The 18259-nt window shown below is 36.4% G+C and overlaps 1 protein-coding gene across 2 annotated transcripts in view; it reads right to left on the bottom strand.

Annotated features, from left to right (window-relative positions):
- Nucleotides 1–220: 220 nt before the first annotated feature.
- REV3L (REV3 like, DNA directed polymerase zeta catalytic subunit) overlaps nt 221–18259 on the bottom strand; it is a 174025-nt gene continuing 155986 nt past the window's right edge. For both annotated transcript variants that reach the window (XM_042939605.1, XM_042939606.1), the window contains exons 27-32: nt 13463–13577; nt 8979–9116; nt 7862–8052; nt 6740–6986; nt 4888–5097; nt 221–1379 (exon numbers count right to left, since the gene is read on the bottom strand). In XM_042939605.1, coding sequence (XP_042795539.1) covers nt 1239–1379; nt 4888–5097; nt 6740–6986; nt 7862–8052; nt 8979–9116; nt 13463–13577 — 1042 coding nt within the window. In that variant the 3' untranslated portion in view covers nt 221–1238. The remainder of the gene's footprint in view (nt 1380–4887; nt 5098–6739; nt 6987–7861; nt 8053–8978; nt 9117–13462; nt 13578–18259) is intronic.

An 18259-nucleotide genomic window follows, 5' to 3' on the forward strand; every position in this document is an offset into this window, starting at 1 on the left:
CCTAACAAGTAGCTTCTTACAACTATAAAAGGATGAGAGCTAGACTAGACTACTTGTGCTGCCCTCCTCCCTTTTAATCTGCATGGTTTGGTGAAGGAATTTGTAGCATCAATTGGAATATAACAATGAATTAAGTTTACCTCATTACTAAGATGCAACCATCACAGGCTAATACAACAGGTGGAGAAATACCACTTAGACCAAGATAAAATCACACTGCCATATTTCATATTTTATTCAATTTTAATATGGTTTCCATTATTAACTTTTAAAACAAAATGATTTCCAGTTTAGAAAACAATGCACTGACCACATAATTCCTTTTTAATTTTATACAGTTATACAAATATTCTAAATACACATTTTTGTGTTCAAGATGATGGCAAATAAGATTAACTGTACAGTACATAAGGAAAGAAAATATTTTAAGCATATTTAGAAGCAATAGAAATGTCTATACAAAACAAGCAAAAATGGAATAAAATTTTTATTTTTAAAGTATTGCAACAGGCCCACAGGTTTGTAACAAAAATGTCTTTGCACAGTTCCTCACAATGCCCCATTAATAGCTAAAGCAAGACAGCGGTTTTAGAAAATAAGGTTTCAAAATGCTACACATGGTACTATTGTTTGCACAGTTTGATCAAAATAACAACTCTACTCTGAGTCAAGCAAAACCTAGAGGAAATATACCTAACAACTTGAAAATCATTTGTATAAAATTCATTGCACATTATTTTACTCAGTTGTCTGAAAAGTAAAAAAGTGTATTTACAAAATATTTCGCAGTCAAAATTATAAAGTGAATGAGTATCTCTAAGTAACACGTCTTGATACAGACAGTTCAAGGAAAACACACGAATGGGTTTTTTTTTTTTTCTTTTGTCTTGTTTTGTTTTTTTTTAAAGAGGTTTTCAGTGCTCCTTCCACAGGGAAGTCAGTATGATCTACGCAAATGGATTTACAAGATGTTACACATACCGGAGCAAATTCAACACATACGTTATAAAACAATGTTAAAAAGGTGTAAGGATGGAGACTTTGTACATTGTAAGAAGTGAGCTATTCAGAGATTGATAAGAACAATTTTTAATTCAGTTAGCATAAAAGCCTTCATAGTCTTCAGATAACAGACAGTGAACATACTTGACTCGATGAAAGTTGAAAAAGCACCATGCACAACAGTTTAGTGGTAAACACTGAAAAAATAGCACCTGGAATTCTGTGATACTGACAATTTAAAACTGGTCTAGTAATTGCCGGAGATATGGTGCCTTGGATAATTCTCTATTTACTCGGGAGAGTTTGAAATGTACGGGGCAATTCAGAGATACACACGGGATATGTCGATCAAAGCACCCTGTACAGTTCTTGCATATCTGAAAGTATAAGAGGAATACATAAAACAATAGGAGAGGTCCTATGTATATGTGTTAACAAACTTTTATAGTCCCTCCTCTCTGACCCACCACAGATTACTGGCAGACAAATAACACTTATTACAAGAAGTTTCATTACTTTTCATCCCTGAAGCCTCACCTACCCTATGTTGAGGCATTTCTAACAGGTAAGTACTGATACATGGATTTCTTTTCAATAAACTCAGTACAGTACTATAAATGTTTTTTCTCTAACTTATGATTTTTCTAGCTTACTTTATTGAAAAAATACAGTGTATAATCCATGTAACATACAAATATTGTTCCTCAGCTGTTTGTTATTAGTAAGGCTTCCGGTCAACAGCAGGCTATTAAATTTTTGGACAGTCAAAATTCATATGTGGATTTTTGTCTAGGAGAGAGTAGTTACCCCTAACTCCTATGTAGCTCATAGGGTATATTAAGATTCATATAATAAGGTCAAAGGTATGTTAAGATTCATATAATAAGCTATCCAATTACCATTAAAGACCGTCTTTTAAATGAGCCATAAACAATATTTTTCACATTACTCAGATTTATCTTTTCAGACGCCAATAAAAAAGTTATCCAAAGGGGATACCAAATAGCTGCTTCTGCTCTAGATTTGTCTTTTGAGAGAAAAATCAAACTGCTCTAGTTCATTCTCTCATCTGTATTAGTCAAGTGAAGAGGAGTTTTCCTGAGGTTACTGTACCAATTATTATGATGCTGTCCAAACAAACTGCTGAGAAACTGTGTACTTACTCTGTGTTCTCTGATGACAAAGTATGCTGTTCTTCTATGAAGTCTTTCACTAAGGAGATCTCTGCCACGAGACTCAAAACTATCCCCAAATACAGAAGTTCTGTATTGAGGCTATACGTACTGCAGCTATATTCAGGTGTCAGGACAAACTGATAAATGTTTATGCAACTCTCTGTGCTTGTCTGATAAATAAGCCAGGATGGAATTACTTGCTTCTTTAAATTTAACTCAATGTTGAGTTTCAAGATCTGTTACTGGTGATTTCAACCCTGAGCACTATAGCTAAATTCAGCTTATGTTTAAAAACTCAAAACACCACAACCGGGATACTTACTTAGCTCATTTAAAAAAAAAAAAAGGCTGCTTTAGTCTTTCTTTTTGCTATCCTCTGAAAATTTTTGAAAAAATAAGCCAATCAGATGCTTATTTCATTCCTTATTCTTTTCTGTTTATTATTAAAAGTGTTTGAGGTGATGGAAATTTTCTCTGATATTTGCTATGGCTGTCTAGAATCTTACGTGTAGTGTTTAATTGGGAGTTAAAATTTCCCCAAGTGGCAACAATCATTTTGTTTTGAGTTTATAATGAATTTCTAGCTTTATAGCATTGTATTGAAGAGTGTAACAGGGAGAAGGTTAAGCAATGGACTGAAAGGTAGCAGGTAGGTGCTAGAATGGAGAAAGACTAATAAAGCATACTAAAGAGTTTGAATTTTATCAGACAGAAAGAGAAAGTACCAGACTTGTACTTTTAAAATGTAATTTTGGGGGTGCCTCGGTGTCTCAGTTGGTTACGCATCCATCTCTTGATTTCTTCAGGTCATGATCTCACAGTTTGAGTTCGAGCCCCACATTGGACTTCACGCCGACAGTGCAAAGCCTGCTTGGGATTCTAGCCACCCCCCCCCCCCAAATAGGTAAAATAAACTTAACGCTGGCTAGAATGATCTATTTTTTTAAGAATGGAGACAGCGGCAGGGGGTCAGGCTAGGAAGCTGCTGCAGGAGTTTAGGGCAGAGAGGATGGTGGTTTGGACTAGGATGATAAAAGAAAGGAGAAAAGTGAGGGTATTTAAGAAGTATATAGGAGATGAAAGGGGAGAGGGGAAAAAAATCAACTTATTTCAACAGCTAGGTTTCTGTGGTTGCATCAAAATAATCATACCTTTAAGATTCTACCATCCTTAATGAAATGTTTAATGGATTCTAGATGACTGGCTATATTCTCTAAAACTTAACAATTTTGCTAGTACAAAATGTGGCAGCTAGAATGGTACAGAGCAAATAGTCTATGCTTTATCAATCCTTAATCATCTTCATATGATGCTCAAATTTTTTAAGAGCCTAGTCTCCTAAGACATGGTTTCTCTCCCTGTTCACCTTCATGGCAGCTAAGTTTGATACTCTGTCTTGGTTCAAAAGCTTCTTTACCTTGAGGACAAGGTGCAGAGGCTGGCCTTCACATCCTGGTTTGAATTCTATTAGGACTGTGAGGAATGATTTTATAAGAGAATTTACAACGTCGGAAGTAGACAGGACCCGTGAAAGAACTCTGATAAAACCAAGGAAGGACAAGTCCAATATAATGAAGTCCAGACTAGAATCCTGATGTCCCTCCTTATTATCAGCATGGTTCATTTTTTTCCTTTTTTTTTTAATGTTTATTTTTGAGAAAGACACAGAATCTGAAGCAGGCTCCAGGCTCTGAGCTGTCAGCACAGAGCCCGATGCAGGGCTTGAACTCACGGGACTGCAAGATCATGACCTGAGCCAAAGTCGGACGCTTAACCGACTGAGCCACCCAGGAGCCCTATGGTTCATTTTCCACTAAATCATACTGCCTCTCAATTATCTGGTTGGTTTTTAAACATTTCAATAACTTTATATATTGCTCTTATAACACAAAATAAACTTCACTCCGAAGTTGTTCTTCTCTAGCCTGAAAGCAAAAAATGTACTGGCAATACAATGGTTTAAAAGGTACAATCGCTCCTTTAAGAAATACTTTTTTTTTTTTAATGTGCTAGGATAATGTTTCTTCAGATTTCATTTTCCAACTTAAAGAGGTTTCTGCTGTTTATTACTGGTAGAATTCCCACATTTGAAAAATCATCTCTGTATTTTATGTCTGTATCACAGCCTGGCTACTTATCAGCAGCATAACATAGGGCAAATATTTAGCCCTCTTGTGTCTGTTTACTCATTTGTAAGAGGTCTCTAGCATATAATAAGACTCAATCATGTTAACTATTAATTTTCTATCTAGACTCTTAGACTGTGAACTTTTCAAGTTTACCAGCAATTCTCTAGGACAACCAGATTTTTATGAGAATGGTAAATAGACATGATAGAGAAACTGGTAAATATTATAAAAGAAATTGGGTAGAGGTACATTGTAGTTCTAGGTTTTAATAAACAATACACTATTCCATAAAAACAAAAATAAATTATGAAACAACAAAACTAAAAGACAATGTATGGACCAGGAGAAGATATTTGCAAATTACATATCTGATAAAGGGTTAGTATCCAAAATCTTTACCAAGCCATCTTTAAGTAATTTAGTTCAATTATATTTTTGATATTTTGATTATATATTATAATCAAATTATATATTTTGATACTAGAATCTTTACTCCTACTTTTCATACCAGTTTCGTATCTCAAACTATACCTCAAGGGTTGATGATATTTCCCGGAAAGGTCTAGCAAAGAAGGCCGTACCTTTACAAGTTGCTCCTGTTTACGTTCCAACTCCCGAATTTCTTGGTTGAGGATGACTGCAACATGCTGAGGCTGGCTCCGACATTTACCACAGATGCCATGCTGAGTCAGGTCATCACACACAGGACAGTGCAAAGTAGTGAAATACTGTGAAATAGTGCCTTTCCGCCCTTCAAGTTCGCTTCGAGAGGAGCTGGTGGCTTTCTGTATCTATGAAAACATTAATTCAGAAATAAGTTTTGGAGAAGTGGGGGGGGGGGTGGTGGGTGATGGGGATTAAGGGCACACTTATCATGATGAGCACTGAGTAATGTATGGGATTGTTGAGTCACTATATTGTACACCTGAAATAAAAGAACACTGTATGTTAACTATAGTGGAATAAAAATTTAAAAAGTTAATGAAACTCTGACCCAGCTTCACAGTAGAGCCACTGCTCTCATGCTAACTGCAGGTTTACGAAGGCACTATTTCCTTCTTCCAACAAGTACTAAGTAGCTACTCTATGTCAGGTACTGTTCTAGATAATGGGGCTACAGAAATGGACTAAATCCTTTTTACAGAGCTTATGTGTTAATATCGTCAGATATGATGTTTTTCTTTTTTTCTTTTGGGAAAAAAACAGTCTCCTGCCACTCAGTTTTTAGGTTGAGATACATAGATGTGTGAGATCATCCAGGGCACTGGAGACTGGAGAGGGCAATGGAAGAAATCCACATTGAGAGTGGGTACTGTTTAAGGCTGCACAACTGGGCCATGGAAACAAGGCAAGAAAAGGGTTAAAAGTAACTTGGTAGGCAGTAGGGTGCAAAATTCAAGCAAAAGTAAACCTGGAGAATTTCAAATGTAATTAGGCTGTGTCACCTAAGCATTCTTCATTTGAAGCTAATACTAGTTTCAGAGACTTGACTTCTGGAACTGTTTTTACACTGAAATAACATTATCATGTGGTTATTATACCCTTGGTGTCTCCTCCTGTATCTTACAAATCACTCTTCATAGAGATTATTAGGTCAGTCTGTTAACAAATGCCATTGGTTTAACATTCTTCCTGCTGACGAAATGAAAATCAGTAACAGCGTTCCAGTGCAAAGCCAGGATACAGCATCACAGATGTTGGCCAGCACAGCTTCTCTGAAGCACAGCCTCAACCTCAGTATTAGTTTCCTTGAGGCCATATGTGCTTGCTGAGAAAGTAAAAGTAATTTGAAGATCAACTTTCACCAGTTTCCCTGAATACCATCAGTCTTTCACAGTCTGAGATAATAGCAAATGACTGAGCAGATCTAATTCTCAACAGCAGACTGAAACTGCTCCTCTCCTCGACTAATGTAGCGCAGATTATTACACAATCACCTATAGTTCCTTCAGGCTTCCAATGAGCTAACTAAGAAGAGTTCAAGCAAAACTCCCTTTGCTAAGATTCCACATTCCATGTTTTACTTTAGTATAATGCTATTTTAACATTACTTCTTTAGTTTGATTTCTTCAGCACTATGTCTAGACACTGTATTCTATATACTAAACACCCACTTTTAAGGAATTTTGGTTCTCCATTTATTTATTAGCTGGTTTATTAAGTATTTACTACTGACATAGTGGTGGGATTTATTTTAATATTCTATAATCTGGCTAGTCTGACAGAAACTGGGAAGGTGTTTGTAGAAAACTTAAAACTTTTTTTTTTTTTTTTTAGGAAACCAGAAGAGTGTGGCACCTTTGTCAGTTTAGGATAATAGAGTATCCACGTTGCCTCTCATAGCACAGAACTAAAATCTTTAGTTCTACTAGAAATTGCAAGTGAATTCTCTCTACAGTCACAGCACAGGTATATACTATTTAGTAGGCTTACCCTGGGTAATTCATGATACCAGCTGAAGACATCAATACCAATAAGTGAGAAGATTCTTGCCAGGGGTGGAAGGATCTGCTTGGTGATATAGTAAGTGGCATTCAGTCTCAGAGTCGGGTCCTGCAGCACTTCCACTGGGCGCTTCACCAACTGGATCAGTGGTATTCCAGGAGCCCCATAAATGATGACGTATGGCACTCGCTCTCCAACTCGAGGCTCAGAGCGCCGATCATAAGTAAGCATTTTCCTATTTAAAACCACATAAATATTCACTCAAAGGCTGTTATGGAAGGCATCTTACTAGCAGATTAAGGGAGAGTGAAATAATTATGAAACCACGAGATTACAACTTCAAGTTACAACTTTCTTGAGAGCTATATACATTTGACTCAGCACCAAATGGATATAATGTTAAGAGTTTAAAACTTGATCTGTAAATCATTGCTGTGAAAAACAACATGAGTTGCCATATATCAACTAGCTTAAAATGTATTAATTTCTATCTCCTAAGAGTCAGAATGATCATAAATCCAACAGTGAAAGAGAAAATTTAGCTCGTTAGATGATCTGATTCTAGAATGATGCCATCTAAGTGCTTTGGTAGATCCCTATTAAGGACTACCTATGGATTTTGATGTGGGAAAATGACAATTCAAGCTCTGTACAAGATTAAAATTTCACTGAATTTAGTTTCTCAAGAGAAGCCCAGAAAAGGAGTTCCTTCTTCCTCTTCAGAGCTTACAAAGTATGGGGGAGCATCTATTTACCATTAGTGAGGCTTCATTGGGGCAGGTGAAGAAACAATTATGTGCCTGTGGACTAGGTATCTTTTCATCTATTTCAAACCACTCAGCATCCTAGGACAACACTTGTTAGGTACAGAGTTGTGCTGTTGTATGCATCATTACTGCCCCCCCCACCCCACCTTTTAATGTTTGTTTGAGAGTGAGCGAGCATGAGCAGGGTATGGGTAGAGAGAGAGGGAAACAGAAAATCCGAAGTAGGATCTGCACTGTCAGTGCAGAGCCCAACATGGGGCTTGAACCCATGAACTGTGAGATCATGACCTGAGCTAAGACAGATGCTCAACCAAATGAGCCACCCAGGTGCCCCCATCATTACCTTGTAAGTTCAAGGGCTGGCACACAAGCTCCAGGTTTATAAGAGGAACTTCCTCTGTATTCCTTGGCAAAGATAAAATCTTGGATGCTGGCTTTTCCTTCTAGAAGCTTCATACACTGTCGCTGAACATACTGTTTAATTAAACTTATGTCTCTTGTTTCAAATAGCAGCTTTAGAGAACGCTCAAGTATCTTAAAAAAAAAAAAAGATACATTCATAAAGATAAAATACCCCCTAGTATATTTAATCACTGTTGCTATATTTTCTGGAAATATTTCTACTAGGAAATGACTGACATGCAGTGGATTTATGGAATGGATTGAATTTAAATTAGTTCTGGGTGAAAGTTCTGTATTTTGTGAATACTGGAACCAATATATATTTACTCATTAAGTTTGCTAATTTAGCTTAAGCACAATTCTACCCTTGGAGAAAGAATGCAGTGGATTTCTCTTCCAGGGACTAGTATTAAATAATATCTCAAGTTCACATAACATTACATATATAGCATAACATACTGACACACTGACAATAGTCCATCTATTATGCTTTTTATGCTCTTAAAAAACTCAGTGTGTAGAGTACTATTCCCATTTATACCATTTATTTTTAGTTTGTTACAGGAGTCTGGACCTGAGTAAATAAAAAATATAAAATACTATGGGTAAAATTACCGTGGTTGAGAAATTTAGGTAATTTATGGTACCACTGTTCAGAAATCTTTCTAACTTGTGTTAATAACTCAGTTTATCTAGAATGGATTACTTATAAAATTTTTCCATTGCTAGTTTTCTTTATCCTGCTCCCCAGCTTTTGGGTGTTGTTATATGATAACATATCATCATCCAGGTGATAGGCAGGAAATTCTTGTCAAGTTCATGTGTTGTTTTTCAGTAATTGTGATAAAAGGTAAGGTGAGGGAAGAAGTCAGAAACTAAGGACTAAAATCAAATAAGTCATTTTCATTAGAAATGAAATTCTCAAAATCATATAGTTCCTCCACTGATAGTTACACACAAAGAGACTAGGAGGACCACCTCATGTGTGTTTAAGCTAAAGAATCTGGTGAAAATCCTACTTATTTCTTAAAGATGAACACAAGATAGATAAACCTTACCTTAGAAACAGCAGGGCAGGAATCTCTTCTGACGGTTTCTATTCCTTTTGCATCAAATACCGGGTCCTTTTGATCCAGTGTTTCATACATGTAACCCACATACCTCTTTTTTGTTTGTAAGACACAGGGCAAATATACCTGTGATGGATTAACAAAACGCCTCTAAATAACCATTTTTCCCTACCATGAATATCTTATTTTTATGTCTTTTTCTTTTTTAAAAATGTTTATTTTTGAGACAGAGGGAGAGAGAGACAGAGGATCTGAAGCAGGCTCTGTGCTAATAGCAGAGAGCCCAATGTGGGGCTTGAACTCATGATCCATGAGATCATGGCCTGAGGCAAAGTCAGATCCTTAACCAACTGAGCTACCCAGGCGCCCTTTTTCTCTCTTTAACCAAATTAATCAAAAATCAATTCCAAAAACCCCCATTAAATATGGCTTAGCACCAATGAAATTCATGATATAACATTTAAACATAAAGCACACAAAATTAATTAGTTGTCTTTATTTCCTTCCCACTCAACTCCTTTGTTTGCACTATCAAATTTTGTCCCTACTGCAACTGATGCTACTCTCTCAAAAGTCTATTAAAAATTAAAAATCACTTTAAATAACACTTATATATTTAAAAGTTAATAAGTACAACATTAAAAGTTATGAGACTATATAATGAAAAGCCCTCATCCCCTAGCCTCTACTGTCTTTGACCTAGAGATGCCTAGAGGCATCCTCTATTGATTTCCTGTATAGCCTTCCAGAGATATTTATACATATGAATGGTAGCTTACCGTATACATCATTTTGTACTTTGCTTATTTTAGTAATTTATCTTGGAGAATATTCCATCCTTGTACAGAAAGCTCCTTTTATTTTGTAGGTATAGTAGTCCATGATGAGAGGATATCACAATTTATGTAACCAGTTACCTACTACTGTGGGTCATTTAGGATGTTTCCAATCTTTTGTTATTACAAATAGTGTTCCAGTGAACAATCTTGCATGGATTAATCTACTGAATTCCCTGAAGTTGAATTCCTAGATTAAGGGTCCAATGGACCTACCAAACTGGTCCTTTCTTCTGTCCTCAAACATTATCAATAAATATACTAAGTATAAAATGGTCTAAACATCCCAATTAAAAGGCAGAAGTGATCAGATTGGATCTGATCAAAAAATGAAACAAAGCAATAAACTACTAGAAATCCACTTCAAATACAAGGACATAAAAAGGTTAAAAATAAAAAATGGAAGATACACATGCTAACACTAATCAAGAGTTTTATCATCAGAAAAAAGTAGATTTCAAGACAAGTATTATCAAAGATAAAAATAACAATTTATCAAGAAGATACATAATCCTAAATGTGTATGTACCTAGAAAGAAAACTTCAAAATATCTGAAATAGAAACTGGCAGAACTAAAAGGAAGAAAAAGGCAAATCTATGATTATATTTGGAAACTTCAGCACCTCTCCCTTAGAAATTGACAGGAAATCATTAAGAATACAGAAGGCTTCAACAACATCACTATTACCTTAACCTAAGTGACATTTATAGGACATTCCAAAAGGCTGGATACAGAAAGCTTTTAAGGTCACATGGGTATAATCACTAAGACCACTGGCTGGGCCAAATGAGAAATTTCAATAAACTTAATAAAAGCATTAAAATCATACGGAGTATCTTCTTTGACCACAATGGAATTAAATTAGAAATAATGGTATTATTTCTGGAATATCCTTAAATATTTGGAACTTAACACAAGTCTAAATGATGTATGGGTCTTTATCACTGAAACAAATGAATAATGGAAATACAAGATACCAAAAATTGAAGCTAAAGTAGTATTTATTTATTTAAAAAAATTTTTTTTAATGTTTACTTATTTTTGAGAGAGAGAGGCAGAGAGACAGATACAGAATCTGAAACAGGCTCCAGGCTCCGGGCTGTCAGCACAGAGCCTGATGCGGGGCTCGAACTCAAGGACTGCGAGATCATGACCTGAGCTGAAGTCGGACACTCAATCGACTGAGCCACCCAGGCGCCCCAAAGCTAAAGTAGTATTTAGAGGGAAATTTGTATCTTTAAACACTTACATTAAAAAATATTTGTTTAATATCAAAGATTCAAGCTTCTAAATTAAGAAGACAGGAAAAGAAAAGCAAACTAAACCCAAAGTAAGTATAAGGAAGGAAAGAATAAAGAGTGGAAATTGAAGAAATGGTTCTTCAAAAAGTTCAGTAAATGGATAAACCTTTAGGTAGATGATTGTGGGGAAAAAAACAAAAAAAATTTATCAATATCAAAAATGAAAGGAGAGAGATCACTAAGGATCTTACAGATATCAAAATGACATTAAGGAAGTATAATTCATGCCAACAAATCTGACAATCTAGGAGAAATGGACAAATTAGCTGACAACCACAAGTTATCAACACTGATATAAGAAAACCTGAATATTTCAATATTTATCAAGGATGTTTAATTTGTAATTAAAAATCTATGACCCACCCTTTCCCCCAATAAAATGTCAGGACTGGAGAGCTTCACTGATGAATTCTATCAACCACTTTTAAGAGAAATAATTGTACTAATCTTATTTTTTTTTTCCAGAAAATAGAAATGGGAATATTGCCAACTCATTTTATGAAACCAGCCCCTCCTTTTTTTGTCCCAAAGCCAAAGACAATACAAGAAAAAAACTACAGTATTCATCAAGAACCTATACATCACAATTCTTAACTAATGTTTATTCTCTTTAAGAAGTTTTGCAGTTTTTTGCTTTTATGTTTCGGTCTGTGATCTATTTCAGGTAAGTTTTCATGTCTGGTGCTATTTTCTAAGCAGGCCATCCATACTCTTCATTTTTGCCAGATGGGTTGTGTCCATAGTACCATACATGTACTTCATTCTTACTTTGTTTTCTAACTGTTCTCCCCATCTCTGCCCCAATCAGAATGCTCACTCTTCAGGGCAGATACCATATCTGAGTCCTCTTTGAATCTCTTCTATGACAATTCTTGCTTCAAAGTAGGTACTTTTATCCTTTCCACACCCGTTTTCTTTTTTTTTTTTTTTTTTCCCACACCCGTTTTCTTAAATCAACCATTTCTAATTCCTACGGATCCTTCTTTCTCAGTATCTCCTGAATTGCTCTTTATCTTCCCTAGTTCAGGTTACACAGGCTGCATCCTGTCCTGAGCTTCTCCCCTTCCCAAACCATCTTGTATACCACTGTGAGACTAATCCTCCCCAAACAGCTCTGATCATGTCATGTTCTTGTTTGATACACTTTTCTGAATCAGGTTTGAACATTTTAGCTTGGTATTCAAGACACTCTACAATCTGGTCTTAAGTTTATTTTCTAGAGTTCTCTCCCACTATATTCCCATATTGTGCTTTTCCAACTCCCTATCCTCCTACATGCCATTTTCTTCTATGCAGAGTGACTGCAGCCCCATGGCTGCCCATTGAAATTCTAACCATTTTCTGAGACACAGTGCAATATTACCTCCTCATGGAAGTACTCCTCCATGGAGTCTCCTCATCCAGCCCAAGATGACATAATACCTCCTTTTCTTTGTGCTCTTACAGTGTTTAGGGAGACTGCTCTCATGATTATTGGCTCTTAGTGGGACTGTGTCTTATGCTTCTTTGCATTCCACACCTCTCCTAGCTTAGTAGCTTTTATATGGAAAGAACTAAATACATATATGATATGGAAGGTAAAGTCAAAAGAGTCTAATAAGGTCCTTATGGCAGACTGTACTGTCCAAATAAATAATATCTGCCATTCCACATGACCTTACAATGTGATTCTGACATTCTTCCCATTAAGAGATGGGAATCTATGCTCTCTCTTAAATCTAGACAGGCTGTGATGTGGTGCGACTTTGAGACTAGGTCATAAAAAACAGAACTGCTTTTGTCTATTTTTCTTTGGGATGTTCATTCCTGGAACTCAGCGCCATCATGCTGTGAGGAAGAACAAATAATCCCAGGGAAAGGCCAAATGTAGGTGTTCCAGCTGACAGCCCCAGCTGATGTTCCCAACAGCAGCCAGCATCAACCCCCAGACAGCAGAGTGAGCAGGCTTCAAGTTGTATCACCTTCAGCCATTAAGTTTCCCAGCTAAGGATCTAGACACTGTGGAGCGGAGACATGCGTCCTTGCTGCACCTCTTCTGAATTCCTGACCCATAAAATCCATAAGCATAATAAAAGAGTGGCTGTTGTATATCATTAAGTTTGAGGGGGGGGGTCTGTTACACAGCAATAGTTAATTGGAACAAAAGGTTTTTTTTTTTTTTTTGAGATTTTTTTTGAGAAAATTACACAAAACTCAGGGAAAATATTTTAAATACAACACTTTGTAGGCATTATACTGTTACTGATTCTGAAAATGTATTATACAAGACCAAAATCTCCAGAAGGTATGTGAATTTCATCTGTTATTTCCAGTATTAATTATATTTCTCTTACCTTTTCAAACTTCAATTTCACTGGTTTAGGATTGGTAGCAGTTACAGCTTCAGCAATTTCCTGACCAATCTTAAAAGACTGCTCCTTAGTAGCTCCTTTCAGTAGCACAAACATACTAAGAGGGTTAAAAACGAGATCGTTGTAACAAAAAAATTTCATCAAGAGTAACTTTACTTTCCTGGATAATACCCTAATACCAAAGAAAGCTTTTTTGCCCCTTTTCCTTATGAAGTTGCTTCCTGTTTAAGCTTTCTTGCTTTATCATACTTTCCTTGTATTATTACAGATTTTAAAAACATCTAATATTTCTAGTTTAGCTTCACACAGACCAGCTCAGCTGTCAGAGATTCCAAGAAGGTCTTGGGTCATTCCTAGACAATAATGGCTTTATATGATGCACCATTACATCAGTCATAAAATAAAAGAAAATGTGATTATAAAGAAATGAAAAATTTACTTGTGATATGGGAGGAAATTTCCTTCCAGAACCACCCAACTTAAAAAAGACACACATATATTTTGTAATATATGTTCACTGAAGACAATGTCAGAAAACATAAAGCACAAAGAAGAAAACAGCCCCCTAATCTGACCATTCAGAAAATAGGCACTACAAACCTTTCTGTATATCTGTAAATCTCTTCTCCTTCGGGATCACAGATCAGATTGTTGGATAACTTTCTTCTTTCATTTAATTGTACATCATAACATTTTCTCACACTGCTTAGTTCTTTTACATTATTTTAACAGTTGTACTGTATTTCAATGTACAGATATATCATAATTTAACCAAACCTCAATCACTGGAAATTTAGGTTACTTAAAATTTTTTTTGCTAATATTTCACATATAATAATTTGGCACACCTCTGGTTGTATCCTTAGAACAAATTTCTATCAGTGAAATTTCTGGGTAAATGGTATACTCTAAAAATATTTTTTGAAAGATACTGTCAAACTGAATTCCAGAAAGAAATTTCTGATGTACAATTCCACCAGCAGTATATGCAGGTCAAGACGGAAGGATTTCTGGGGTGCCTGAGTGGCTCAGCCAGTTAAATGTCTGACTTGGGCTCAGGTCATGATCTCAAGGCTTGTGGGTTTGAGCCCCATGTCGGGCTCTGTGCTGACAGCTCAGAACCTGGAGCCTGCTGGGATTCTGTGTCTCCTTCTCTCTCTCCGCCCCTCCCCTGGCTCACATTGTCTGTGTGTGTCTCTCTCTCAAAAACAAACATTACATTTTTTTAAATTATGTGTTTTGTTAAAAATTATACCTCAATGAAGTTGATATCTTAAAAAATATTATTATAGGCTACATATATGAGATTTTACCCAGTAGTTAGTGGGTTTGAGTCCATCTATGTTGCTTTGGCCAGTTTTATTTGGAGCTAAGCTTCAAGACTGCTGGCCAAGATTAATGGAAATTTTTGATCACTTAACAGAATGGAGGTGACTATCCTACAAAAAGAGAAAGACTGTTTTAAAATAAGTTTGTCTGTCACTGGTGCTTTTAATCTAGTTAAGTAACAATCATCTTTGGGTTGAGAGATCCAAGCACACATACAGAGTGTGATTTTCACATAGTAGGGCGTGAGTGGGGATATTAGAACAACCTAGAAAGCCTTTCTCAATTATACTCAGGTGAATTTTTCTAGAGATTCGGATTCTAGCTCCACACCACTCTTCTGCTGCCACTCTATATAAGAGCTATTACCACTACTATAGAGAATTCCTATAACTGATGGGAGTAGGTCATATTCCACTAGGGTGTAGTAAATATGACTGAGAACCACTCTTCTATAAAATAACTGTTTAAACCACCTGTCAGTAATATTATAACTTTGTATGGTGATAGCTGGTAGCTATACTTATCATGGTGAGCATTTTGTAATGTATATAATGGTCATATCACTGTATTGTAAACCTGAAACTAATACTGTATATCAATTTTATTTTTTAAAGTTTATTTTTGAGAGAGCAAGAGTACATGAGTAGGAAAGGAGCAGAGAGAGGAAAAGAGAACCTCAAGTAGGTTCTGCACTGTCAGTGTGTAGTATGACGTGGGGCTTGAGCCCAACATGGGGCTTGAACTCATGAACCATGAGACCATGACCTGAGCTGTAATCAAGAGTCAGACACCTGGGGCACCTGGGCGGCTCAGTCCGTTAAGCATCTGACTTTGGGTCAGGTCATGATCTCACGGTTTGTGGGTTCAAGCCCTGCGTCAGGCTCTGTGCTGACAGCTCACAGCCTAGAGCCTGCTTCAGATTCTGTTTCCCTCTCTCTCTCTGCCCCTCCCCCGCTTATGCTCCGTCTCTCAAAAATGAATAAATGTGGGGGAAAAAAAAGGGTCAGATGCTTAACCAACTGAGCCACCCAAGCACTCCCAGTTATATTTTAATAAAAAATATCATTTAATTGAAAAAAGAAATAGTGTGTTTATTATACTTTCTAAATGGACAATAATGCTTAACTGCTTTAGAGACAGAAACACCTTTCTGTAACAGTAATTATGATGCTTTGGTAACTGATTGCCCTTAGCTAGATCCCAAGATTCATAAAATCAGCAGTCTTGAAATCGGAGGGAGGCAATGATCATTCACCATCATCTATCAGATTTCCTTTATTCTGATCATGAGGCAACTGAGCCTCAGAAAAGCTAAAAGACTTGTTAATGGCCATGCATCGAATAGATGTATAGCTAGAAAGCAAATCCAGATCTCCTCACTCTCAGTTAAGAACTTTTTCATTTCACCAAGCATTATCTATTATCCCTAAAGCAGTATTTCTCAATCTTTTATCATTATTGTTCTCTCAAAAAAGTTAAAATTTATTTTTATTTATTTAAAAAAATTTTTTTAACTTAAGATTTTTTAATATTTTATTTTTGAGAGAGAGAGAGCGCGCGAGTGAGCAGGAGAGGGGCAAAGAGAGAGGGAGACCTGGAACTTGAAGCAGGCTCCAGGCTCTGCACTGTCAGCATAGAACCTGACACTGGGCTCAAACCCACAAACTATGAGATCACGACCTGAGCCAAAGTCAGATGCTTAACTGACTGAGCCACCCAGGTGCCCCAAAAGTAAATTTAATAAGAGAAAGTAATTATTAAGAAATAAAATATTGTTGGGTGGTTGAACTTTGTAGGGCCAAAAATCCATTGTACTATCCACTTAGATAGTACAGGTTTTGCTCCCTGAGAACCAATTTGTACTGGGTTAGGGTGATACTGTTACCATTGATAATGCATGCTCAAGAATGAACTGCCCTCATACAGTATATTTCAATTATCATTTGTTGAATGAATTAGTGAATGGAGAGCAAAAGTTCTAATAATATTGCAAATTCTTTGATTGGAATCATAAAACACCTGTGAATTCTGATGTAATGAAACAGTACCAGCTAGGAATCAAACAACACTGAATACTAATTTATGGCTCCACTGCTGACTAGTCAGGTGATCTTAGACAAGTTTCTTATCTTAGGGAAATGTGCTTTTAAGCAGCACATAAGAATATGCTTCTAAGGGTTCCCTCCAGCAGTGTGAAAACTGCTGACCTAAATAGCACCAAAGCTGTCTTTCAGTTATGACATTCTGTGCGTCTGTGTTTTTTTGGTTTGAATTCTTAAAGATCTTATATGCTAAACAAAGATAACTACAATGAGAACCATGCCAACTTCTGATTGTGTGTGTCATCAACCATGACATGTATGACCCTGAATTAAACTCAACAATTCAATGTTTAACTTTTTCCTCTTCCCTAAATTTTTTGCAAGGAGCTCTGCTAACAAGGTACAAAACCATGTTCTAGTAACTTTTATTTTGCTAGACTACTCAGCAGAAGTGGTTTTACAGAGCAGTGAAATACTAAAGTCAAGCTGAAGAGTCGCTTTTGATGGGGAACAGTAGACACTATGGATAGCTGGGGCCTGGATAACTTGAAAGTATACCCACCTGTTAGTAATGAAACAGCTGCTGTATGAGACAAGTCTCATTCAGCATTAATATGATTATGCTGATTATACGTGCATTAAAGAACTGGAGAAGATTAAGTGCTCTTCAAAGATTACCTAGAAGCTATTTTTAATGATTAGAAGCATTATGTCCTACAGCTTCATTGGGCTGTAAAAGTCATCAGAGGTCCTGAGGCAAGTGCTCTAAGCATGATCACACTGTGAATCTAAGCCTTCAATATGAAAAATATCAGACTCTAAGAAATCTGCATAATACTTATAATCTAGAAGAATTTATGAAGTCATACAAATAAGATGTTACATCAATAACTGGGCCCTAAAAAAATACCAAGGCAGGCAACCAAGCTGAGGTTATTAATTCAGGACCCAGAGGCAGTCCTATTCTTTGTCAGCCCATGGATGATGGACTTCAGGAAGTCTGTGAGCCCTCTGGAATCAAATGGAAAATTGTATCTGCCTACATGCACTTTTTGCAGAAGGTCAAAAATATTTTGGGCCAAGGAAAGTTAACCACTCATAGCTTTGGCAGGTATCTTCCAAAGTTAAGATATGTATTTAAATTCACAGAGCTGAAGCTATATGAAGAATCATTTACATTAAGAGCTATTGTTTTTTAAAAAGACTAGACTAGGCCCCTGTGTATACGGTTTTTTGCAGATCACTATCTACTTTGCTACCTGCAGGCATGCCATGGGAATCTCCATAAGTCTGTGGCTCAGGACACTTAAAATTTCTGTCTCTTAAGATCATATCTGGTAATTCAGGACTTGTGCTACTTCTGATCACAAGATCATAAGGACTGAGGAAGACTTAAGTAGAACTCTGT

Source organism: Panthera leo, chromosome B2 (genome assembly GCF_018350215.1).
Source record: "Panthera leo isolate Ple1 chromosome B2, P.leo_Ple1_pat1.1, whole genome shotgun sequence".
Classification (NCBI taxonomy): domain Eukaryota; kingdom Metazoa; phylum Chordata; class Mammalia; order Carnivora; family Felidae; genus Panthera; species Panthera leo.